This window comes from Podarcis tiliguerta, assembly GCF_965153285.1.
Source record: "Podarcis tiliguerta genome assembly, chromosome: 2".
Lineage (NCBI taxonomy): Eukaryota > Metazoa > Chordata > Lepidosauria > Squamata > Lacertidae > Podarcis > Podarcis tiliguerta.
Genome location: NC_139535.1, coordinates 39,351,660 through 39,376,503, shown reverse-complemented (window position 1 = coordinate 39,376,503; position 24,844 = coordinate 39,351,660). Strand labels below are relative to the sequence as shown.

General features: G+C 45.4%; 1 protein-coding gene across 6 annotated transcripts in view; it reads left to right on the top strand.

The window, feature by feature from the left end:
* PLXNA1 (plexin A1) overlaps window positions 1-24,844 on the top strand; it is a 298,111-nt gene that overhangs the window by 32,066 nt on the left and 241,201 nt on the right. For all 6 annotated transcript variants that reach the window (XM_083418456.1, XM_083418455.1, XM_083418458.1 and 3 more), the window contains exon 2: window positions 15,233-16,584. In XM_083418456.1, coding sequence (XP_083274582.1) covers window positions 15,406-16,584 — 1,179 coding nt within the window. In that variant the 5' untranslated portion in view covers window positions 15,233-15,405. The remainder of the gene's footprint in view (window positions 1-15,232; window positions 16,585-24,844) is intronic.

Below are 24,844 nucleotides of genomic sequence, written 5' to 3'. Positions count from 1 at the left end.
TCTTTTTCTTTAAAAAGTTTGTAAACCTTTTAGGACTGGGACTAGCATTCCAGTAGAGTGCCTTATACATAGTAGTTATGATGAGGGAATAATTGAGAGGACTCTGAATGCTGCTCCACACACACAAAATAAGAATTTTGTTTTCCAAGCCACTCACCTTGTTAGGTGCCCCTCAGTGTTTCATAAAAAGTGTCATTTCAAAGTACAGTGTAATAACTCATGGTTATTATTACTCACAGGACCAAGGCCCTGTGTATTGGGGCTGTGTCCATTTTGAGAGGGTCTAGGTTAATATTTAAAGTGTTCTGCTTGCTCTTTCATCTTTAAAAACTGGCAGCAGGAGGGGGGTAGGAAACCACTTGCTGTGACAGCAAGGCACTTGTATGGGCCTTGGTGTTTTATGAGCAGGAAGCCAAATTGGATTGGCCAGCTGTCCCTGAGCTCTAATACAGAGCCTTCCCCATCATTCAATCACTGCAGAGCCTCATCTTCCACTTAATATGATCCAGACCTGGGCAGCCCAAATCATGCTGGATTTAAATGCAACAAAATAATATCAGCCTTCCCCTGTTTTCTTTCAATCAATTTTTGATGGCTTTAGGTAGCCATTAATAGTGATGCAATCTCGGGTTGTAGCAACCTGCTCTTTAATAAGAGGCCTGGAGGAGGGTGAGGCTGCCATCTTCCATACCAATAAAATGCAGGTGAAATGAGAAAAAGAGCTTATGGAACAGCAGGAAATGTTGTAAAGTGTAGCATTGCCTCCTCCCTGCCCCTTGACATTGGGTGGCAGTGGCGTAGCGTGGGGGGTGCAGGGGGGCCGGGCGCAACATCTGGGGGGGCGCTCGCACTCGCAGCTCTCTGCCCCTACCTGGCTCACTCACTCTCTCTCACTGCAGTGCTGGCTGTGCGAATCCGATCCGAGCTGCCGGGTCGCCGTCCACTGTGGAGGGGAGGGTGCCAGGCGTGCGGTGCGGTGCGGTGCGGAGAGAGAGCGAGGGACTATCTGGGGGAGGGACAGTGCAGCGGGGGGGGGGCACAAATTACTTGCCTTGCCCCGGGTTAGGGGGTGCAAATTACTTGCCTTGCCCCGGGTGCTGACAACCCACGCTACGCCACTGTTGGGTGGTGGTGCACTTTGCATCCCATGACTCCCTGGGAGACCTCTTGGTTCTTTGTAGTGTATTTGCCTCTGCTGAGCATTGAAATGTGTGTTGGAGCGGAAATGGAAAGGCACTAAAATGATGCAACCAGCTCAAAGGTTTGTTGAAGCTGGGCTACACACATTTGGGCAGAGAAGCTGGGTTGCTTTCTGTATTGGACCATCATTGGCCATAAGATGAGACAGCAGCTGGTATTCTGAAAGGTGACACTTCAGAACTGACAGTCTGAAAATGGCCAGTGCTTTTATTTTATGTTGCAGTTTGTTCCTTCACTTTATTCTTGGTATCTGCTTTTCTTAATAAAACTTTACCCTATATTTCACTGTAATTATGCACTGGAGTGTTAAAGGAGTGAGGAGTGGGGGTGAAATGACAAACTCTGGCCTGCTTCACAGGTAACACAAAACCAAACCATGCCTTCGTGTGAATGAGCCAATGCACAGGCTCCTGGAGAGGAGGTCACAGCTGCTTTGCTCCTTCTCCAGCCATGGCTTGGCTTAGCATGTTGTCTGGACCTAGAGTTGTGGTTTAGCTTTTTGCAGACAAACCATGGCCCATAAGCAAGGTTTGTTCTGGGAGAGATAAACCACAAATCCAGGTTTGGACGACATGCCAAACCAAACTTTGGTTTACCTCAACAGAGGGAATGAGCAGAACAACCAGAGAAGGAGGAAAACTATCATGATCTGCCTGGAAGCCTGCATATGCTTGCTCACTCATGCTAAGCCATGGTTTGGCTTAGAGTTATGCATAAATGAGGTCTCTGTAAAGGTGGTGTTTTTGTTCTGATACTTCTCGTGTTTTCTGAAGGGCTCAGGCTTTAGTTGGGGCATCAATTTGTTACCCCAGTGTAAAGGCTAGAGTGTGGACTTGTTAGGATCAGAAGGCCTGAAACTGACTTGATGCACCTATTTCTGTTTTCAAGTAGCAGACTAGAGAGGGAGAGAAATACAGGGAAAGCAAGAGTCAGCGGCTTACAGATTTGCAGGAGTGGGAGACAGGAGAAGAGTGGAGCCTCATCAGTTTACCACTGGGATCTCTGCCCAACTTGTTTCTGAGAATCATCATGCTCTACTCTGCAACCTTGAGAGCTAGGAATTGAGGGGCGGGAGTGATCAATGAAAGCTAAAGTTTTTAATAATTTCATCTTCTGTGGCAAACACATGAAAACCCTGTATTCGCATAGCCCTGGCTATATTCTGTCTTGTTCTCTTTTCCTTGTCTTCCTGTTTCCCCTTCTTTCCCTAAAAAGAAATCTGCTATCTGTGGTTGTTTCTATACAGTGGCCGCCTTCCTCTTTTTTGGTCCTGATCTCAGCCTCCTTCTGTGGGGTTATTTACTCCTGCTTTTATAACTCTGCCTTCAAATATAAACAGTGATAGACTACAAATACATTAAAAAGGCGATCTGGCAAGTTCTGCCAAAGGAACATTGCTTCCCTTCAGCAGTATTTATCTATAGCTCTATTTGCATGACATCGATCTCCCGCTTCTCATTTGCTTAATCTAGCATCTTCCTTTGCTCTTGCTCCCTCCTTCCTTTCTGCAGTTTATTGCCATTATTTGTAGGGTCTGGTTTAGACTGCAAATTCTTTGTAATCAGGAGCCTCAGTTTTAACCGGGCTGTAAAACTGTGATTCCAAATTGCTGGGTTTCAACAGCCCTGTGGCAGGTTGCCAGGCCATCAGAATTGGGCGGGTTGGGGGGTGGGAGGGATGTAAGGGGCAATGTGTAATAGAGGACTCCGGAGCATTAGTCTGAGGTTTGTAGTTGGAAGCCAAATGAAAGCAAAATGCTGTTGCTGTGGATCAGCTGCCTTTTTTGTTTTGAATGTTTTAAAGCTGTGTGTATATTTGAAGTGCTGTGAATGAAGCTTCTGACAAACTTACACCATAACAGAAGTTAGCAAGCCTTATATATATGGAGGAAGGAGTTTTTGCAATTGCAATCTTCACCAAACAGATCAGAGTCCGTGCTGGTTGACTTCATAGATTAAAAGTTTATAACCATAAGGGACTTGTAACACCACTTCATGTGCCTTGGGACGACTGTGCATGTGGCCTATCTAGAGCACTGCATTAAAAGGGAACTAAAATGCACAGAATCCAAGAGATTGTTAGGATGAATGTGTTATAATGTTGTGATTTGACATATCAAGACCCTGTCAAGGAGCATCTGGTTGCCAGAGGCAGGCCTGGAAGGCTCATTAAAATCCTAGTAGCTATTGGGATTGACCACCTGGAGGTGGGATGGAGATGAGAGCAGCAAACTCTTTAGAGAACTCCGCATGTGGGCCTGAGCTACCGAGGCGCTGGCGCAGTTTTCAGATGGAATTCTGTGACAGCCACGTTAATGACAAAAGGATTAACTGTGATTTGGTAGAAAATAACTTCAGTCACCTGAGTTAGTAAAGAGGGATGAGAGGCCTGCAGCTAAAAAACTGGCTGCTATTTCAAATCAAATTATGAACTTCAGACTTCCCTATCTCTCTCTGTCTCTTATAGCTTCATATTCAGCTTTCCCCTCTGCCCATTCTCTTCCCCACCTAACTTTTCTCTTTCTCAGGGCCCTCTATCTGGCCTTTCCCCCTTCTTTTTAGACCAGCCCTCCAGTACAACTGTCACCAGCTTCAGCCAGGATGGGAGTGGTGGAAATTGAGAGTCCAAAACAACTGGAAAACACTAGGCTGGTGAAGACTGGCAAGACCTGTTCAGGCTTCCAATCCTTGGTGGCCAGTGACCTTCTGCCTACCCAGTAATATTAAGGCAACTCAGCCAGTTGGTACCAGAAGCTTTTGTACTACCACCAGGGCATCTTGTGAGTGCATTGCAATATAGATTGTCATGTGGCCTTAGCAGAGGCTAGAGGTGGGCATGGGGATCTGTGCTTGTAATAACTGCATTGTCTCAGCAAGATAATCACACATAATTTTCCGCAAATGCAGCACTGTGACAGAAGGCGGCACACCCATCGGACTCCTCACCCTATATCAGAGACCATTGGAAGAAGTATTTTAACAGTAAGGGAAGTTCAGCAATGGAACCAACCAATGGAACCAACCAGGTGGTGGTGGGCTCTGCTTCACTGGAGGCCTTTCAGCAGAGGCTGGGCAGCCATGTGTTGGGGACATCCTGGCTCTGGGTTTCCAGCACTGAGAGATGCCTTGGATTTGATGGCCCACAAGGCCCCTTCCAGCTATGTGCTAAACGTGCAAGGATTCCCTTTGGTTTAGTAGTTGGCAATAGAAGAGGGAATTTTTTCAGGTGTGAAGTTTAGTAGTGCCAGTAGCCCCCCACCCCATTCCCAGGATCATTATGAAGGCTAATAGAGTTCCTTCTTTCAGTTGTTCAAGTAGGTTCTGCCTACCTAGCAGAGGGACGCAGGTGGTGCTGTGGTCTAAACCACTGAGCATCTTGAGCTTGCCGATCGGAAGGTCGGTGGTTTGAATCTGTGTGACGGGGTGAGCTGCCATTGCTCTGTCCCAGCTTCTGCCAACCTAGCAGTTCGATTGCACACCAGTGCAAGTAGATAAATAGGTACCACTGCAGCAAGAAGGTAAATGGCATTTCCGTGCACTCTGGCTTCTGTCACGGTGTCCCATTGCACCAGAAGTGGTTTAGTCATGCTGGCCACATGACCCAGAAAGCTGTCTGTGGACAAGCGCTGACTCCCTTGGCCTGAAGTGAGATGAGTGCCACTCCCCATAGTTGCCTTTGACTGGACTTAACCATCCAGAGGTCCTTTACCTTAGTTCATTGAGAAAGCTATTACTTGAAAAGGCTTGAAAAGCTACTACCTTTTCAAGTAGTAGCTTTCTCAATGAGTTAAGGGAGAGGAGATCCTGTCCTTGCAAATTGTCTCTCTATGCGTGAGGCTGCCTGTCTTTGGAACAATCTTGAAGGGTACCTGTAACGTACCTGTGGTTCATTACTCTGATATTAATAATGGAAGTGCTATTATTTAGGCAGTGCAATTGAGTTGTTAAGCTTTCCTTGGTGCTTGGCAATCTGCACCCTGCTGCTTGTAGGGATAAGATTAGCTACTTAGCTCAATCAAGGTGTTACAAACCAACTTGATGGAAATCAGTCAGCCAGATGATATTGAATGGGACAGACTTCCTGCCTGCCACAAAACTCCATTTGACAGAGGAGCACCCTGTGTAAGGAACCCAGGTCTCTGGCATCCCGAGGTCCTGTTTTCTTGTGGAAGCGGAGGGACTGGGTTTCCTCGGAAGAGAAACAGAAAAGATGGACTCAGAACTCTAGGAAGAGCCCCGTTCAAAGAGGGGGTGGGGGAAGAGACAACACAAAGAAAGGATCATCTCCATTGGTAGAACACAAAACTCTTAATCTCAGAGTCATGGGTTCGAGACCCACATTGGGCAAAAGATTACTGCATTGCAGGGGGTTGGACTAGATGACCCTTGTGATCCCTTCCAACTTTACAATTCTATGATCTTGCACTTAAAGGCCAGAGACTCAGGGACTGGAACCAGGAGACTCAGTCTGGGGAAGTGAACTAGACTGATGAGCTACCACAGGTTGTGTATCCTGATCATAGCTGTCAACATTTCCCTTTTTTAAAGGGAAATTCCCTGATTCCGAATAGGATTCCTTGCAAGAAAAGGGAAAAATTGACAGCTATGACCCTGAAAGACCTTTCCAGGCACAGAACTGGAATGAGTGGTTAGAAGGCAGTATGGAACCTTTGGGTTGGCCATGCCTAGAATCATTTCTCAAAGTGACAGACCCAAGGTCATCCAGAAAGCTTTATCCATATTGGGTTTTGCATCTGCCTGGCCAACAGACCCATGTATTTTGTTTCTTCGTTCAAAGCCCTTGAGAAGTTGGGGACCGGCAAGACCTGGTTAAAATATTAAAGCAGAGTATTGCCATCTGAAACAATGGGAGTACTATTGTGGTACCCAATCAACTACAGTTCTCTTCTGAGCCAGGTCTGATTGTAGGACCCATGGCTTATCACAGAAATCAACTTCTTAACCACTTGATCCTTTAATTGTACAGTTGCTCTGTTTTATTTAGACTAATGGCAACATTATCCCTACCCACATATGCTGTGTGAATCCACACACAGAATTTAGAAGTGTGTGTGTACACACAGCACTCCTTCACCCCAGGTCTCATCTTTGCCATATCAGTGAGTAAGGCTGCAGTCCCACTTACCTGGGAGTAAGCCCTACTGAGTTCAGTAGAACATACATCTGCCTAAGTCTGTAGTGCATCGCTGTGATTTGGGTTACGGGCAGGGATTAATGTAGTCCCTTTGGCTGGCAAGCTTTGGGAGTTGGTGTTGTTTCTGGTGGGAATAGGGGTTATGAGTTCTGTTTGTGAAACAAACAGCAAGGGCAGCTGCAACCTGGCACCTGCTCAGCTGGAAAGAGTTGCGTGGGCTGGTTAGAATTGCACTTACTATCTCGAACGCAAGCCAAGACCTTGCTTGAATTACTCCCATGCATGCCAGAGAAGAGTTAACAGGAATGCTGCTCTCAGGATGCTGTTAAAAGGCTGCACTTTGGTTTTTCCTGTACTGCTTGCTGGTCACAAGCATGCTCATAAAACGTCCTGCTCTGATAATGGGGAAGTGTTTGCTGTCAGATGTCCAAGGTTGGAGGAGGAAAGGATGCTTGTATACACAATCAATATTTTTGCATGGTACGTGGGACTGATGTTTCTGCCCATTCTAAGATTTTCCTGAGTCCCCTTATATCTCATATGGCGCTTTGCCAATTGCCTTACTGATGTTGGTTTGAGCTCTTCTTGTGCTGGTTGTGGTGTGGATTGGCACAAGTGGAACAGAGGTCTCTCTGACCTTTCCCCATCTATGAACTGGATTCTCCTCCCTGTAACTGGAGAGAAATCAAGCACAATGGAGTACTCTTTTTTTTTATGCTCATGGATCTCTGCAATGAAAGGGAGCATCTTAGAACATGAGCTTCTTAATCTCAGGGTCGTGGTACCTTGGGTTCCATACGCTTCAGGTTACAGACTCCGCTAACCCAGAAATAGTACCTCAGGTTAAGAACTTTGCTTCAGGATGAGAACAGAAATCGTGCTCCGGCGGCGCAGCGGCAGCAGGAGGCCACATTAGCTAAAGTGGTGCTTCAGGTTAAGAACAGTTTCAGGTTATGAACGGACCTCCGGAACGAATTAAGTACTTAACCCGAGGTACCACTGTATTGTAGTTTGAGGGATTGGTACAGGTAGATCTCATCACATGCAGGGATTACATTCTGAGCTACTGGCAAAATTGTGTGAAGCCAGAACTGCCCCATGTGACCATCCCTACCTATCTGAAGCTGGTGTTGAGTGGGCCTTCCCAAGAGGAAGCTCTTTTTAAACCCCTCACCTTGCTTATCAGGCTTTGGGAAGGTTGAGCTAGGGCTCCCATTAGATTTTGGATCTGTCCTCCCCCTTTTAATTTTCAGCAATCCACATAAAGTTGCAATCACATATGAGAAATCAGCACAAGATGTGATCTATGTGTACTGAATAAGAAGCAGATTCCATACAGAAGTGCTTCTTACAGGGACAATCAGTGCAGTGATGTTTGCAGTGTGTCTACCTGACCAGGTTTGTCAGTGGGTTGCCTCCAGAACGTCAGTTTATTGTGGAGGGATTCAAGCTCACACCAAGAAATTTAGGTTTGCTCAGTTAAAGTGCATTAAAGTGCTCCGCTGCCTTAGCACAATAAATTCACTTTGAAAAAGAAACGAAACAGACTTCTTGCTGTTAGGAATGTGACAAGAAAACGCATTGAAAAGTGTGGGGTGGAGAAATGTCTAATGAGAAGACGTCTGAACACCCAGTAAGCAAATCAAGACGAATGCAGGATGAATACTTATTGCTGCATAACCCTCCCGCAAATAGACGGGGACAAATGCTCGATAAGCAGCCTCTGCACAAGCTTTTTCCAAGTAAATCAGGATGAATGCTCAATAAATAGGTTGTCTGGAGGAGCCCAACTTCTGTGGGTTATTACTACTGCTGTCTCTCCCAAACAAAGGGGTTGTATTGCCAGGGGTGTGTCAGCCACATTCTTGCCTACTTTTCCAGCAAAAAAGCTGTCACTTTTAGGAGCTTTTTGAAATTTTATTTTGTCCAGGGACTGTAGCCTTTTATATGCCAGGTCAGGCTAATTTTTTTTGCAGCTGTTGCTAGTCTCCTCGAAGCACAGTCTGGTGCACCCTCGAGCAAGGATGCCAGGCACACTGTTGGGATTCCTGTTCTGCATTGAGATGTTGTCGCATAATCCTAGTAGAGCCAAGGAGTTGCCCGGGGTAATTTTTTTCTATTTATGCCACTCCCTGTAGGGAATTCTAGACACTTGACGCTTGCCAGAGGATTTCCCTGTGCAGCTTGACTGAGCCAAGACACCAAGCGAGGGGCTGGTTCCCTGCCTTGTCTTTGGAGCGTTTTATCTGACGGGTCTATATATAAAACAGGACCCTTTAGCTCGTGCATATTAGTTGTCTTTTTTAATCTGCAAAGTGCTTACGTATTTAGGATACCATTACTTCGATTGCTACTTCTGTTTAGCATTTGCTCATGGCAGCAGCATTCCAAGCATTGCACAAAACGTTACAGAGTTTTGATCCTGCTCAGATGGCTTACAAACTTAAGGGCCACACTTGATGCGATGGTAAATGCCTGGCAGCCGCCTGAAACAACACAAGTGACACCTACTAGACTAGAGCTTCCTTCACGTGGCGACACCCCAACAGTCTGCATTTTCAGAATCCCCATCTCCACATCATTGGTTGCTTGTGGCAGCAGCAGGCGTTCAGTCAACTAAATTTTGTGGAGTGGAAGGAGAGGGCCAGGCATGTCATTGCTGTGTTTGGTAGATTGCTGGGTCCCCCTGGGTGGGGAGCTCCATGATCTAGGCTGTGCTGCGGAGATGGCCTGGCCCCCTTTCCTTGCTCTCTGTACTATAAGAGGCAGCAGGATATCACCTTGCCTGATGACTGTAGTGTGCAGCAATACTCATACACAAAGAGATTTTTTTCCTGATATCCTAGTCTCATACCATTTGGGGCCTGATAGGTGATAAATAGCCCTTAGAATTGCACCTGGAAGCATATGAGGAACCAATTGGTATTGTGGGTGAATGACTGGATTTCCATCAGCAAAATAGCCACTGTGTTGTGTAGCAGTTGAAGCTCCCTGTAACTAACTTTTCAAAGGCTATATCGTGTAGATGCCAATATGTCAGAGGGCAAGGATGAAGAGCTTGTGTACACAAAACCCCTGCTTGGGTGGCCATTGTGTGGATCCACTTGCAGAAGCTGGAGCTCTGGGTGCCTCAGTGTGATGTGGTTTGGTGTAGAAAATCTCTCTGTGTGTGCTCTACTTGTGTGAGTCTTACCAGTTCTGCTGACAGTGAATGGGAGTGGTTCTGCGGGAGGAAGGTAATGTGACAGCAGAAGTCGTGCGGTTACGAGCATCTGCCCTCAGTGGTGCCAACAAATTCCTTGAAGGTATTCCTTGCTACTTTGGAAACCTGACAGGCTCACTTGTGTTTTGCAGTACAGCGTCACACAGTGTGGTGCGGTGACTGGAATTGTGGGCGTGGAACACCAGGTTAAATTGCTACTTGGTTATGAAAGTCTTCAGAGAGCTCTGGGCAAGTTACAGACTCTCATTCTAACCTATCTCATGGAGTTGTTGAGAGGCTAAATGCTACCCTGAGTAGGGTGAGATGCAGTGTAATAAATAAAATTAACAACTAAACGGCATGGTGGGTGGTATTGAATGTGGGACATTTCCTTTGTTCTCTGTAACTGCCTGGAGTTTGGATCTGATGTTCTTGAAGGCGTAGTTTTAATAGTTTCTGAGACACGGTAAGGACGCAAGGAAGGAAGGAGCTTTGCTATTAGAGCTCTTGCAGCAGACATCTGTCACTGCAGACAGGAGAGGGATGTGACTCTCTTCTGGCTGTTTCGGGGTGACGAACGAGTCTGATCATCCCTGTCGCGGGTGTCTATAAATCTTTGGCTGTTGGTAAATGAGCTCCACCTCTTGTAGAGGCAATCCTTCCCTGTAGCAATTTGGGTAAATAAAAGAGCAGGAGTGATGCAGGACGGAGAGTAGCAAATGGATTTCAATGGGATATCGCTTTGCAAGGCTGAGGCGGAAAGTGCAGCTTTATCACCAAATCCTTCTTGTGTAGTATCATCTAACCAATTCTTTGCTTGAAGCTTCTGTCCCTAGAAGAGACATCCTGCTTGCAGTTGTGTGTGTGTGTGTGTGTGTGTGTTTTGTTAGTAAGAAGGATATCTTTTATGAGAATGGGGTGGTGGTGAGGAGACACTAGCTGTTGCTGAATACCCCAACACCTATGATCACTGCTTGGGAAATGATTCCCAGCATATCTGGCTCAGCAGGCAAGTGGGTGATGGTTTAACATGAATTTAAGTATTTAGAGTATAGAAGTGGCTTAGTCATGCTGGCCACATGACCCGGAAGCTGTACGCCGGCTCCCTCGGCCAGTAAAGCGAGATGAGCGCCGCAACCCCAGAGTCGGCCATGACTGGACCTAACGGTCAGGGGTCCCTTTACCATTTTAAGGGGCACAAGGAGTAAGCTTCAAGAAGGATTTTTTTGTGATCCTCTATCTTTCTGACTTAGGGGAAAACTCTGTCCTTTCTTATTGCAATTAATAATTGCCTTCTCTATATCCTTCCATTGAGTGTCTGTCTCACAGTTCTGCTCTCTGTGTGTATTTTTGTAGGGGCGTGGGGGTAAGAATGCATTTATTTTTTATCTGTACATTTATATCATATTAGTTCCTTTTCGTTTGAGACACTGCCTGCTCAGCATAAAACCTCAACAAAATGTCTAAAAAAGGTCAATGATACAGAATACTACATAGATTCTTGCACCCAAATATCAGACATAAATGTATATTCCCTTGCGACTTTGGCTCTCGGCAATACAAGAGGTCCTATAGTGTTTCTGTGGATCCATAGAATTGCGTTTGTCCCTGTTTTGCAGCTCGGAGGGTGGGGAAAACACAGGTGGGTAGTGAATCATTTAGACTTGCTTGGCAAATCAGTGTCAGAACTGGAAGTCGGATCCCATAATTCTAACTTTCTCTGCTTACTCGAACAGCCGCCCTACCTCTTTGCAAATTGTCACCATTTATTTCTCTCCTCATTTGTGATGGTCTCTCTTTGTTTTCTCTCCCTGTCTTTATAAAAAGTAAAATCTCATTAATGACCAACCACTCAGCACATTAAAGTCCAATTAGGTAAATGGTGAAATGCAATGAACACTTCCACTTCTGTGTGTGAGTTTGCTGGTAGTGGGGAGAAAAAGAACTTGAAGGGTGAATGAGCAGCTTCCCCCTCCACCAACTGCCTCTCTACAGCAGCAAGGCTCCCCACACCCAGAGGGGGGGAAATGAAATTTGTTTCTCTTCTGGTGTAGGGCTGAGTGTGAAGGTATTAGTAGAGTGTTCTCTCAGTATGTGGAAATTTTCCTAGTGAAAGGAATTGGTTGCTGCTTTGATCAGCTGTGAGTTCTTTCAGACTCTTTCTATTTTGGGTGAGATTTGAGTCACATACTGGTAAATTCGGGTCCTGCATTTAAAGTTGATTTGGAGCTCTTGCATAACAAACTCACTTCCCCTAGCAAACTGAACTCTTTGTGATAAGGAGAGTGACAGGGAAAATGCTCTGGAAAGCATGGGTTAGCATTTGCTTGATGCAACTTCATTTAACCCTGCAAACTTTGTGCAAACAAATCAGAATGAATGCTCAATAAACAGGTCATAAGGAAGTGAGCTCTGTCTTCTTTTTCTGCTACCTACAGCAAAGCAATGTGAGCCAAAATTCCTTACCTTTAAGTTTGTATGCTAAGTCTGTGTATGGCAAATTATTAATCCTGGATGGCCCATTCAGTACTTAGCTAAGGCTATTCCCATTAATGTTTCCATAAGGGAAGTTAAAAGGCTGGTGTTTATACTAGGCTAGGTGGTCATACTGGGGGTCCAACAGATTCTCCATGCCTTGAGTTCACAAAGATTGTATGGATTTCTGATTTTGCTAACCTGTCATAATCTGGATCTAAACATAGAAGCAGAGGTCTTGATTTCAGTGCTAAAACCAGAAGACCAGAGGTTTGGGCTTTGGCTGTAATATTCGGCAGATTTGCTCAGACATTGCAAAAGGTGGATACCCTGGCCTCTGTGCCAGCCACTGTTGTCTTAGATGCTCATCACAATAGTCCCCACTGCTTGTTCAAGTTTTCTGCCGCTTTCAGGAACTTGAAGCTGGGGTGACTGACTTTTTTTGCTGAGTGTGACAGATCTCTCCCTCCCCTCCCTTCTGCCTTCTGATTCATACAGAACTGGGTGCAGGGGTGGTGGGTGAAAGGTTCAAACCTCATATTGCACCAGGCTCTGGTGAAGGAGAGAAGTGATGTTGGTCCTTCTTACTGTTTTCCCCTTTCCAATGCCTGGCGTGAAGAAACTATGGGATGCCTTAATCTTGCTCATCTCCAAGGGACTATGTTTGGGCTAGACGGACCTTATGAGCTAAATTGAGTTTCAGTGGCACAGGCTAAAGAAGTTGGAGGTTAAGCTTTAGAGTATGGGCTCTTGTGTAGCCAAGATTCTCTACCTCCATGTATGTTGCCCTTCATGTAAGCTGTGTGCAGCTATGTCTTTTGGGGGCATTTGACACGTCTAACCAAACTGGAAGAAAGAACAAGTTTCTTCTTTCCCTTTGTGCAATTGAAGAAAAATAACTCTAGTGAACTTCAGTCTTCAGGGTGGAAGCTCAAGCGATGTGCAACCCTCCCATGCCCCGCCTTCTGCCTGAAGACTGGTTCTGACCTTTAGGAGTGTGTTGGAAATCTAGGATCAGCCTCAAGGCTGCCCAGTGCTAGGAGAACGAGGAAGGTCAGAATACTCCCCTGCCTGGGCAAAGAGAAAACCCTGAAGATAAAAAGGCAGCCTTCTGTAGCTTGTCGGTTATGGATGGGTAGGCAGGACATTGCCAGCCTCCTAGTGGAGCTAAATACTTGGTCAAGCTGGAGACGTAACAGTATGGTCCCACGAGAAGCAAAATATCTTACTGAAATCTATTTTAGTGGGATCTTTTGTGCTGTTGGGATGTGTAGGCGGTGCTTTTTAAAAGTATTTTCTTCAAGGGTGGAGAGCCGTCTTTAAAAGTCACAAATACGGAATTACTTGGAATAGCGAGCTCTAGTAGTACACTGAATCCTGCTTGTGTTGAAGATGTGGGTAGAATAAAGGTCTTTGGGCCAAAGTCTTCGCAACAGTGCATGAAGGTGTAAGGGGAGATTAGGGTGGAGGCTGAGAAAGGCTACAACATCCCTGGGGAGTTGTGGAAGGATAGGGAGCTTGCTCACTGGCTTTGCAGATCTGGTAGTGGTGGTCCCCCCCCCCCCCCCGAGTGGAACATGATGTAGACACATTTGTTCATAATGCACTGTGAGTGCAGGTTAGCCAGCACATACCAAAGAAATCTCAGGACACTCAGGAAGGATGCTGTCCCTCAAGCTCCCTATAAAACCTCTAATGCTCCTCTGTGGAAAGTTCTACACCCACATACAGTGTCTGAGGTTGCAATCTTGGACACATGAAGCACTGCTGATGCAGTGGAAATTATTTCTATGTAGTCATGCATTTGATTGCACTCCACAACACATAACTCCTTTTTCTTTTAAAAAAGGAAGTCAGATTCTTTGTTAAGAGCAGATAGGATTTTATCATTTATTTTGTCATACTAATGTGTATGGGGAGGTGTTCCATTATTCAATAATAATAATAATAATAATAATAATAATAATAATAATAATAATAATAATAATACAGTCATACCTCAGGTTGAATGTGCTTCAGGTTGGGCGCTTTCAGGTTGCGCTCCGCAGAAACCCGGAAGTAACGGAGCGCGTTACTTCCGGGTTTCACCGCTTGCGCATGCGCAGATGCTCAAAATGATGTCACATGCATGCACAGAAGCGGCAAAACGTGACCCGCGCATGCGCAGACGTGCCCTCGCGTCTTTTGTTCTGTTCAGGATGCGAACGGGGCTCCAGAACGGATCCCGTTCGCATCCCAAGGTACCACTATATTATTATTTATACCCTGCCCATCTGGCTGAGTTTCCCCAGCCACTCTGAGCGGCTCCCAATCGAGTGTTAAAAACAATACAGCATTAAATATTAAAAACTTCCCTAAACAGGGCTGCCTTCAGATGTCTTTTAAAAAAAATAGGATAGCTCCTTGTTTCCTTGACATCTGATGGGAGGGCATTCCACAGGGCGGGCATCACTGCCGAGAAGGCCCTCTGTCTGGTTCTGGTTAATAAAGAGATCAGTTCTTTTGCGTTTCTCCATTTCAGTATTATGAACTTAGAAAAACAAATATAGAGGTATATCACTGTATCAGAGATAGTCTTTTTGCCAAATCTCAATTGGTGCAATGAAAGACCTGTCTTCACGAAAACACTGTAATACAGGGATCTTGTTTTAGATAGTACAGATACCCAGAAAGACAAGGCATCTGGGCAAGGTTGAAAAGTGCTAAAATAGGGGTTATAAAGGATCTAATCCCAGTCATTTCAGTTATTTTTTAAAGCCATTTTCAGATCTTCAAAGTTCTCTCTCTCTCTCATCTGTCTCTCTTGGAGCTTTTGCCAAAAGGTATAACACTATTATTCCTTTTATACTGTGAGTTCAAGCTTAAGGCTTCTAAGGCTCATGGCCCCATAAAAGCACAGAAAATGTGGAAAGCCTATATTGTCTTTTTTCTGATAACAATCTTAGCTCTCCTGAGATGTCAAAACAATTCAGCAATTATTTTCTGTAGTGAATGCACAAAATGGTCATGGGAACTTCAATGGGAAGAATGTAGAATGATTAGCAAATTCTGTGCAATGCTTCTTCCAAGACAGCTGAACATTTCAGAGATCTGAACTACCTTCATTCCTGAGATGTTTGTAACTGTGGGGATCTATTGTGCTGTTATGTTCTGAGTGGCTCACTGTTTGTCTAACCTTGCTTGCTTTGTGTTTCCTTCTAGGACTGAGCAGGATGCCGGCACCCACAATGTCCTGAATGTGGAGACTGGTGGAAGAAGAGGAGACATTAGTCCACAGACAGCTCCTTTCCCTTCTCCACTGCCTTCTGTTTTGCTTCATTTTTTTCCAGTGGATAGGTTAATGCACAACCATTGCTGGATGTGATTCTTTCGCCATGTGGCTCCTGAGACTAAAGCACCATTTGTCGGTCAATATCTGGACCTTGCTGCTTCTAGGGAGTGCTTGGCTGCCATTGGAAGAAGGCACTCCCAAGTCCAACTCTCCCTTTAGGACTTTCCAGGTCACCGACTGGAGTTTGACACACTTGGTGGTCCACAACAAAACTGGGGAGGTGTATGTGGGTGCTGTCAACCGGATCTATAAGCTTGCAGACGATCTGACACTGATGCGTACTCATGTCACGGGGCCCGTGGATGACAATGAGAAGTGCTACCCACCGCCTAGTGTGCAGTCTTGTCCACATGGGCTAGTCAGCACCAACAATGTCAACAAGTTGCTGCTGGTGGATTATTCTGGGAATCGACTGATAGCCTGTGGCAGTGCTTCTCAGGGCATTTGCCAGTTTCTGCGCTTGGACGACCTTTTCAAGTTGGGTGAGCCCCATCATCGCAAGGAGCACTACCTCTCCAGTGTCAATGAGTCAGGAACTATGTCAGGCGTCATCATTGAAGTCCCAAATGGGCAAAACAAGCTCTTCATTGGAACACCCATTGATGGCAAGTCTGAGTACTTCCCTACCCTGTCCAGCCGTAAACTGATGGCCAGCGAAGAGAATGCAGAGATGTTTGGCTTTGTTTATCAGGATGAGTTTGTCTCATCCCAGCTCAAGATTCCATCAGACACACTGTCCAAGTTCCCCACATTTGATATCTACTACATCTATAGCTTCAGCAGTGAGCAGTTTGTCTATTACCTGACCTTGCAACTAGACACCCAGCTTACCTCGCCTGACTCCACCGGGGAGCAGTTTTTCACCTCCAAGGTCGTTCGGCTGTGTGTAGATGATCCCAAGTTCTACTCATATGTGGAATTCCCCATTGGTTGTATTCGTGATGGCATTGAATATCGCCTGATTCAGGACGCTTACCTAAGTAAGCCCGGAAAGGCACTGGCCAAGCAGTTGGGCATCTCAGAGCAGGAGGATATCCTCTTCACAATCTTCTCTCAGGGCCAGAAGAACAGGGTGAAGCCACCAAAGGAATCTGTCCTTTGCCTCTTCACACTGAAGAAGATCAAAGACAAGATCAAGGAGCGCATCCAGTCTTGCTATCGTGGGGAGGGGAAGCTTTCTCTGCCCTGGCTTTTGAACAAGGAGTTGGGATGCATAAACTCAGTAAGTCCTCCTCCTCCTTCTTCTTATACTTTGTCATTTCTCCTTTTCCTTTCTGCTCTGATAAATCCAAAGCATCAGCTGAGATACCTGTGCTGTCCTTGAGTACGCAGCTGGAGATGTTGCTTAAAGATCTGGGATTTGTTTCAGTTAGCATGTGACCATTCTATTCTCAGCTACAGTATTTTGGTGTTTGGAGTTTTAGGCTTTGGTTATGGGGTATGAGAATAATTATTGGGTGTTGAGAAGTTCCGGCCTCTGGAATGACTTCTCCCAATCTTCAGTTATCCAAATAAAGTTTGTTACGCTGGAGGAATGGGGACTGCATTGATTTTGGAATGTGTTTTAGAGATTCTTTACACAGAAATTCTTGCCAAGACAGTTTTTCGGAAGGATTGAATTGAGAAGAAAGGCAATAAGTAGGAGCACTAACCATCTAACAGACATGCTGATGTTCCATTTATTCTAACCTGAGTTTACTTTCCACTGTTACCATCATTCATCATGGAATGAATTAGGAAAAAAGCAGGTGTCCATGTACAGGAGATATGTCCTGCTGGAAATACAGACTCAAGTAACTGTTAGATATACTGATGTGATGACAATTGCAGATGATTTGAAGTGTTATTCAACTTGCAACATGGTGCCCTCTCAGCACCACATAATGATATGGCAGGAATATTAGCCAGCCAGGATGATGTTCCGACTCTACCTAGGACTCTTGTTTTCTGCTTTTATCCTCCATCTGATTCCAAATCGGGATAATCAAAATCCTTACCTTGGGATCCTCTGATTCTGTAGTTTAGGGAGAGTGTGAGAACAGGACAGCTGTACAGATAGCAGCTTCGTACTGGCAGTGAGAGGACTCTCCAAATTCATAGGTGTATATGAAACACAACTGGAGTGTCAGGTTTTGAGGCCAATTAGAAGTGAACTCTTGCCCTGGGGGATATGGGAGCGAGCCAGAGTTATGAGTCTGGATATGTTCTTTCTCAACAGAGGGAAAGTTGCCTGCCTATCCTGAGGGAAGCATTTCCCATAGGCTGTTGCTATGGCAAACAGAGGAGCTTTATTGCCCTGTTCCATTGTGTTAAGTCTTTGGCAAGGCAGGGTAAGAAGCCTGCTTTGTTTTATGAGCCATAGCTGGGTTCCTTTTCAGACAATATCAGATATAACTGGGAGGCTATTTCAGCTACTTGCAGTGAGGATAGGAGAGTAATGTGGAAAAGATCTTTCAAAATGGGAGTGGAATGGGCAACTTTAAGATTTCCAGGACATATCACGAGTTGTAGAAAATTGGTATAGTTACGTCACTTAAAACTCTCAGCTGAACGCAAGGAGATATACATAGTGATTGTGGCAGAATTTGAGCTTGGACATCAGATGCCATAGGTCCACTCCCCAGACCCATATAGTCAAGTGTACTTTGGACTTTGGGCTGATTCTTAATGGATCCATTTAGCTTACTGACCCCTCTTCTCCAAATTGTAATGGTCTGTTTAAATTAAATTTTGTAAATGAATTCAGCTAAAGACCTGGCCCACTCCAAATGCATTTCTAATGGCTTTACAAGAAGCACAATGTTGAGTGTGTGTGTATGTGCAGGTTTGGAGCCTCCCTAAACACGAGCTCCATGTGTCAATTGTAGTGGACCTCGGGATTTAAAATTTTATTTTAGAAACTTCTTTCTCTGTTCTCCAATCAGCAGGCTCTCATTGTAATTAAATCAAAACCATACAAAGCCATGAAACATAATACATAAGATTTTAGATCTTATGTTCCTATAGGTACATGTATGGTATTGGGAACCATAAACCATGGGATATGTAATTCCTGTGGCTTATGTATTCCTAGATGCTGCTGCATGTATTCAAAGTCAATAGGAATTACACCACCCATGATTCCTGTCAGCCACAGAAGTCTGGTTGTGGGGATTACATTGGCAGCCAATGGATGGAGTGGTAGTACACTGGGCTCATAAGTGAGTGTCTAGGGCATAATTGGTATGGTATTGTAGGCAGTTGTGATTCTGGTAGCAGCTCTGATAGGAACAGCTGAGATCAGAGTTACAAAGCATGAAGTAAGAGCTTGTGCTGTGCTTCCTTATGCCAATGAACCCATGTTCATGAGAAATACGCTCCATTGTAAGGCTCAGTGTAGTACACATAGAACCTCGCCCCCTCTGGTCCTCAGAACATAGTTGCGTGGCAGTGTAGCTGAGAGATAGCATGTGGTCCATGTTCAGCCAGTGAGTTTCATAGCTGAGTGAGGAATTTGAATACACATCTCCATGGCTCTATTCCACCTCACAATGTGATAAATAATGATTTACAGCTGCTGTGGAGTAATGGAGACAAAGGGAGAGGTCTGTTTTGGCAAATTAGACAGGAACCATCCTTGGCCATGGTTTGGACACCTCTTCTTCTTCCCTTCCTCCTTCTCTTTTTAGGACAGATTCCCCAAAGGATGAGTGGAAACCCTCTGGCATGGTGTCAGGGTCCTGTAGGGCCAGGCCTGAAAGTGGTCAGATGTGAGTCCACGTCTGGCTGAAATCAAGGTCTGAAGCAACAGACAGAGATCATAGGGGACAGAATCAAGTATGCCACCGAGGTTGGGTAGACCGTAGCATTCCAAAGGACAGCAGGAAGTGAATCTGTTTTGCTTAGATTGTTACTGCAGGCTTGGTTCCTCAGTTTCTATAAAGCCACCCAGGCTTTAGGTAGGGAAAGGATCGTAGCTCAATGGCTGAGCTCAGAGTTTGCATCCAGAAGCTTCTAGTTTTGACTCCAAAGCATCTCAAGGTAGAGCTGTGAAAGACTCCAGTCTGAAACCCTGAAGAACCTCCACAAGTCTGTGTAGACTGTCCTGTGCGGTTCAATGCACTGTTTTGGTTTAGGGCAGCTTCCGATGTTTGCCACTATTGGCTCCACCGATCACCTGGTCTGGCTGCACTGATGAGCTGCAGTACCCCTGTTTGGCCATTTATCTGTATGGCACTGCAGTACACAGCAAAGATCAGACCAATAGCTCTCTTAGCTTGAGAGCTGCCCTTGTTCTAGTGCAGGAAGTAAGTCTCCTGTGCTTCATAGAATCTTAGAGCTGGAAGGGGTCCCAGGGGTCATCTAGTCCAACCCCCTGAAACGCAGAAATCTCAGCCAAAGCATCCATGACAGCTGGCCACCCAACCTCTCTTTAAAAACCTCCAAGGAAGCCTTGCTGCTACAGTTTCTGGTTTGAGCCCCCTGGTGCCTTAAGGATGGTAAATAAGAGCTTCGTACATAGTTCTTGAGGGATGTGTGCACATGTCAGGAGGGAAAACCTAATGAGTGGTTCCCAAACAGAAACTAACCTCTGATTGTGGTTCCTTTCAGCAGTTGAAGCTGCTGACGGTAATGCTTTTGCTGCTTTGTAGTCTGTGGAATTTTAAAGCCCTTAAGGATGCTGAAACAAATGCATTTTGGCTCTAAGTACAGATCTTATGATCGGTCTCCTCCGCTATTTTATTCCCCCCCCCCCTTTTTTCCTTTTTCTGTGTTATATGTGCTATAATGTAAACTTGCAAGCAGTGTGGCTTCTAAAAATAATTTTCCAAAGTGCCTAGCTGTTTTAGGTGTGTGTGTGAATAATAATAGCGAATAATAACAGGGATAGGGTTTTAGAGTAAAAGTGGAAGGAGGAGGGGAGTATTCCAGTCTTGGGGCTGGGGAGTGTTGGAAAGAGAGAAACCCAGCAAAATTATAAGGCTTGGATGTTTTCAAGATTAAGCCTCAGAGAAGCAGCGCATCTTAATAGCATTTGTTGTGGTTTCCTTGCACCTAGGGGTAATCTGAAATCCAGGGAGAGCGGGAGGGAGGGGGAGCAGTAGCCTTCTTCCCCGACCCTCCCTCTATGGCACCTCTGCTGCCACAATCCTAGAAGCTCCCCAGCCTTTGCTGTGGACTGAGGCATTGCCACTTCTCCTCTCTCTTATGAGTGTTCATGCTTCTGCATTCAGAGGCAGGTGCATTTCAAGGCTCGACTTCCGGAGCTGGGTGCAAGGGCTTGTGGCATGAACCAGTGGCTTGATGAGGGTCTCTGCCTTGTTTAAATGTCCAGCAGAAGGAGGAGTGTGAAATTGAGTTACTTTCTCTCTCTTTCTCCGCCCTCTTATAAATTACAGGTGCGGCAGGGGCATGGGGCTGCGTTCTAGGAGCAGGTGGTTCAGCTGCACCCACCTGGAGTAGTTTGTGCACAGGCATCCATTTGTAATTGTCCCAGGCAGCCCCTCCTTCTCCTCCTTCTCCGAGTTCTGAGGGAAACAGCTAACAGCTGCCTGACAAAGTAAAGGGTTTGCTGTCAAGAGTGCTGGGCTCACAAATCTGATTTTGGCTTCAAACTAATTCAATTTTGGTGGAAAATGATGAAATCGTTACACTGCTGCCTGCTGGGTCACATAACTGCTGACTCAGGGGAGGGAGGAGGCTTTCTCTGCGCTCTTGTTTCCCCTCCCCTCATTCTCGCCATCTTTCTTGGCTTGCAGTGCAGGTTTGGGGAGCCAAGTGTAGCTCAGATCAGCTGCCATTCCCCCGAGGTCTGCCCTGAGCAAAGTAAGCGGGAGGCAGAAACAAAGAATGCAAAACAAGGAATGTGACTGTGAATGTATGAAGGCAAGAGACAGTTAAGGGCATCATGTGAGCAGGAAAGAAGACAGCTGCTTTTCGCCACTCACATTCTGCTGTTGGGGAGATTTCGCTGTTCCAGAAAGTCCTTGACTTTCCCCAAGGGTCGGTGATGTTGGACCCTGGCTGCCAGGAATTCCCCCTCTGCAAAGAGTTCTTGCCAGTCCCTTGGTTCAAACTTTGCTAGAAACAGGAAAGCCCGAAAGACTTGCTTCCTGACAGATTCTGGTACCCTGTCTGATTTATGCAGGAAGTCCTGCTCTTCCTCATTGAATTGCTTGGCCGTGGAAGGGAAGAGGACGCTTCTGAGCATGTGGCTGTAGTCTTGGGTCCACCAGAACCAAAGGAATCGTCTCCATTCCCCCTACCTTCCAAAAGGCAGAGCAGGTGGAAGTGTTGTGTGATTGGCGATCCTGCACAATCTTGACACAAAGCCACTGGTTCACTCCATGTTTGGAGATCTCAAACCTTCTCAAAAAGCACACCGTATGCGTGCATGCACAGCTTTAGCAAGGGGTGGGGATTATTTGAGAGATTTGGTCCAGAGGCAAAGAGCTATTCCCAATGCTGCTTGTGCTATTAGTATTTTATAAGCTCTGCAGAGTTGTTGCTTGGGAGGGAAATACTGCTGATCAGTGACTCATTCATTGGTGGTTTCCACTGAATTTGACCTGGGCCACTGCCCCAGTCTTCTGCTCATTAGAATTGCATTGTATTACTGGGGTGAGATCAAGGGCAGGACTATCCAGGCTTTTAAATAGCATATTATATAGTAGATGTCCGCGAAGCTTCTGCAACCACAGCAGTAATGAAGATAGTATTTGGAAGTGTGGGAATCTCATGTTCCCATACATAAAATATTGCATTTTTATGTGCTTGGCAAAAATGCAATATCCCTGCAATAAAGAACGTTTCCTCTGCTAAGCAAATGAGAAACAAATATGTCCATTTATGCTGCAGAAACTGATTGCATGGAAAGGCCTTTAATCTCATGACAGTCAGAAAAGTGAGGAGCGGGAGAGGGGAGGAAGGACTGAAAATGAACTTCATCCACTTGCTTTGAGCCCTGTCATATGGCTTTATAAAGATCCTTTTTCATCAGCTCTACAGGCTTTCCTCCCAAAGGAAGGCTTGTTTTTTATTGATGGCAATTGATTCAGCATGACTGAGCAAGCAAGGGTGAGAATGTGGGCAAGACAACAGGGCTTTTGGATTCATGGCCTGTTCTGTTGCAAAGAGTTATTCACATTCCTGGGGCATGGGCACAGTCTAGTGTCATTTTATGTATCAGAGCTGGTGGTTCACAGAATATTATTTCTTCTCCTTCCCCTTCTTCACACTCCTCAGGCACACACTTTACATGGACAAAGCAGTGTGCGAGCTTGGCTGCAGCAAATCCCTTGATTGCAGCTAGTGATGTTACCCAGCTTTGCAATTACCTGCTTTGGAATGTGAATTTCCCCCATAATGCTTGCACTTATTACAACTCAAACTCCATTTCCTTGAGAATCTCTTCTCCAGTCCAAAATGTATAACGTGACTTTGCATGTGTACAGAGTGTGCTCTTGTTTTGAGTCCAAGCCCTGGACACTAATCTCAGCTCATACAGAGCTAAGCAAGCACTTGTGATGAATATTTTTTTAAGGTTCCAAGGAACTGTAGGAGCAACCCCCAAAAAACTTTCTCCCCAAAGATCCGGCACCAAATAAAGACATGTTCAGGGATTGCACATCACCCTTTTCCCTCAAGGCTCTGGAACCTCCTTGGGCTTCGCTGCAGTTTCCTGGAGCCTTAGAAATCACCCTCAATGGGTGTTTGCATAGCTGTCATTAGTGTCTGTGTCTTGGACAAAAAAATAAATGAGGGACAATTGAAAATGATAAGGCAGTATGATATGGTGCAGCCAGCATTATGAATCAATTTAGAACTCTTAAAAAACACGCCAGCCATGATTTTTTTTCTAGTGTTCTCCAATGACGCTTGTAATTGCTGACCCAATTCTGCATCGAGCTGAGAGGAGTTCACCCATCACTAATAGCAACAGCTGGAAAAAGCGCTGTTGCAATCACAGTATGTGCTGCTGGCCAGATATGTGCTGGCTAGATTCACACATTACCTTTGTCCACACAATGGCATGTCTGAGAGGGACCAAGACTTCTTGCGCAAGAGAAAGTGAATTGTGTGAACCAGTCCATAGTCATTCGCCAGTGGCCTTGTTATAGCTTCTAGGATGCCTAATGCGTTGGTGCTTGGAGGTAATCTTGAACTGCTCAGAGCTGCCTTGGATCCAGGAGGAGAGGCTGCCAGGCTTGGCTGGGAGTTCAGGAGATGTTTGTACTTCTTCCCCCAATGCTGAGGAACTGAACACATTGGCTAGAGAACTCATTCCATCTTGTTTGTTTGTTTCTTTCCTTCACTGGCTTGGAACCAGGAATCTATCAGACTGAAAATGTGACCCAGGCTGAGATGCTCTGCTGAACACTCTGAGTTGCCTTGTGGTTCTTGCTATCTTCTTCCTGTTCCACTGTGAATCCTGGTCAACAACAACAACAACAACAACAGTACCCCACCCATCTGACTGGGTTGCCCTAGCCACTCTGGGCAGCTTCCAGCAGATATAAAAACAGAATAAAACACCAAACATTAAAAACCTTCAGGTGTCTTCTAAAAGTCAGATAGTTCTTTATCCCCTTGACATCTGATGGGAGAATGTTCCGCAGCGAGGGCACTGCTACCAAGAAGGCCCCCTGCCTGGTTTCCTGTAACTTCACTTCTCACAGCAAGGGAACCACCAGAAGGCCCTCAGAGCTGGACCTCAGTGTCCAGACTGAACAATGGAGATTTCTGGGTGCCATGTTGGCGACCACAGTTTAAAAACCTCTGTCTTAATCCATCGTTAATCATTTCCATCTCCCCTATGTGTGTTTCTCCTTCTTGCATACTAGGACAAGTGAATTGTTTTAAGAGCAAGCTACAGTCAAACAATGTAGTTGAGATCACAGAATTGTAGAGTTGTAGTATTGGAAGGGTCATTTAGTCCAACCTTCTGGCGAACAGACACTCTGTTGTGGTGGCTTAAGTTTAAGGTGTCATTTGGCACCTAGCTTATGTATCTGAGTTTCTAACACTGGATATATCTAATGTGGAGGATGGTCGTATCTCAAGTGAAAACAAATGCCATAAACAGTGCACTGCCGCTGAGAAAGCCCTGTCTCATGCCACCATCTTGCCTGCCTCAAGGGACACTCTGGAAGATCTTAAGTCTCAGGGTGGCAGGCCTTGGGAAAGGCATTCGGTCAAGTACCTAGACCCCAGACTTTTTAGGAATTTTGTAGACTGAAGTCAACACCTTGAATTGGGCCTGGTAGCTTACCAGATGTGCAGTCTGCAATGAACACTGTGTTGTGGAGTTGCGGTAAAAGTAATTTACTCCTTAACTGATTCCCTTTGAAATCATTTTATTTTGCTTCTGGTATATTAAAGACTTGAATTTGAATCACGGCCTCTAAGAAATATTTAAGTTGAGGACTTAAGGTCCTTATACTTCGCTATAAGATAATTTCCTGTCAGCTCTTCACAATTAAGTCCCAGCATAACATTTATAG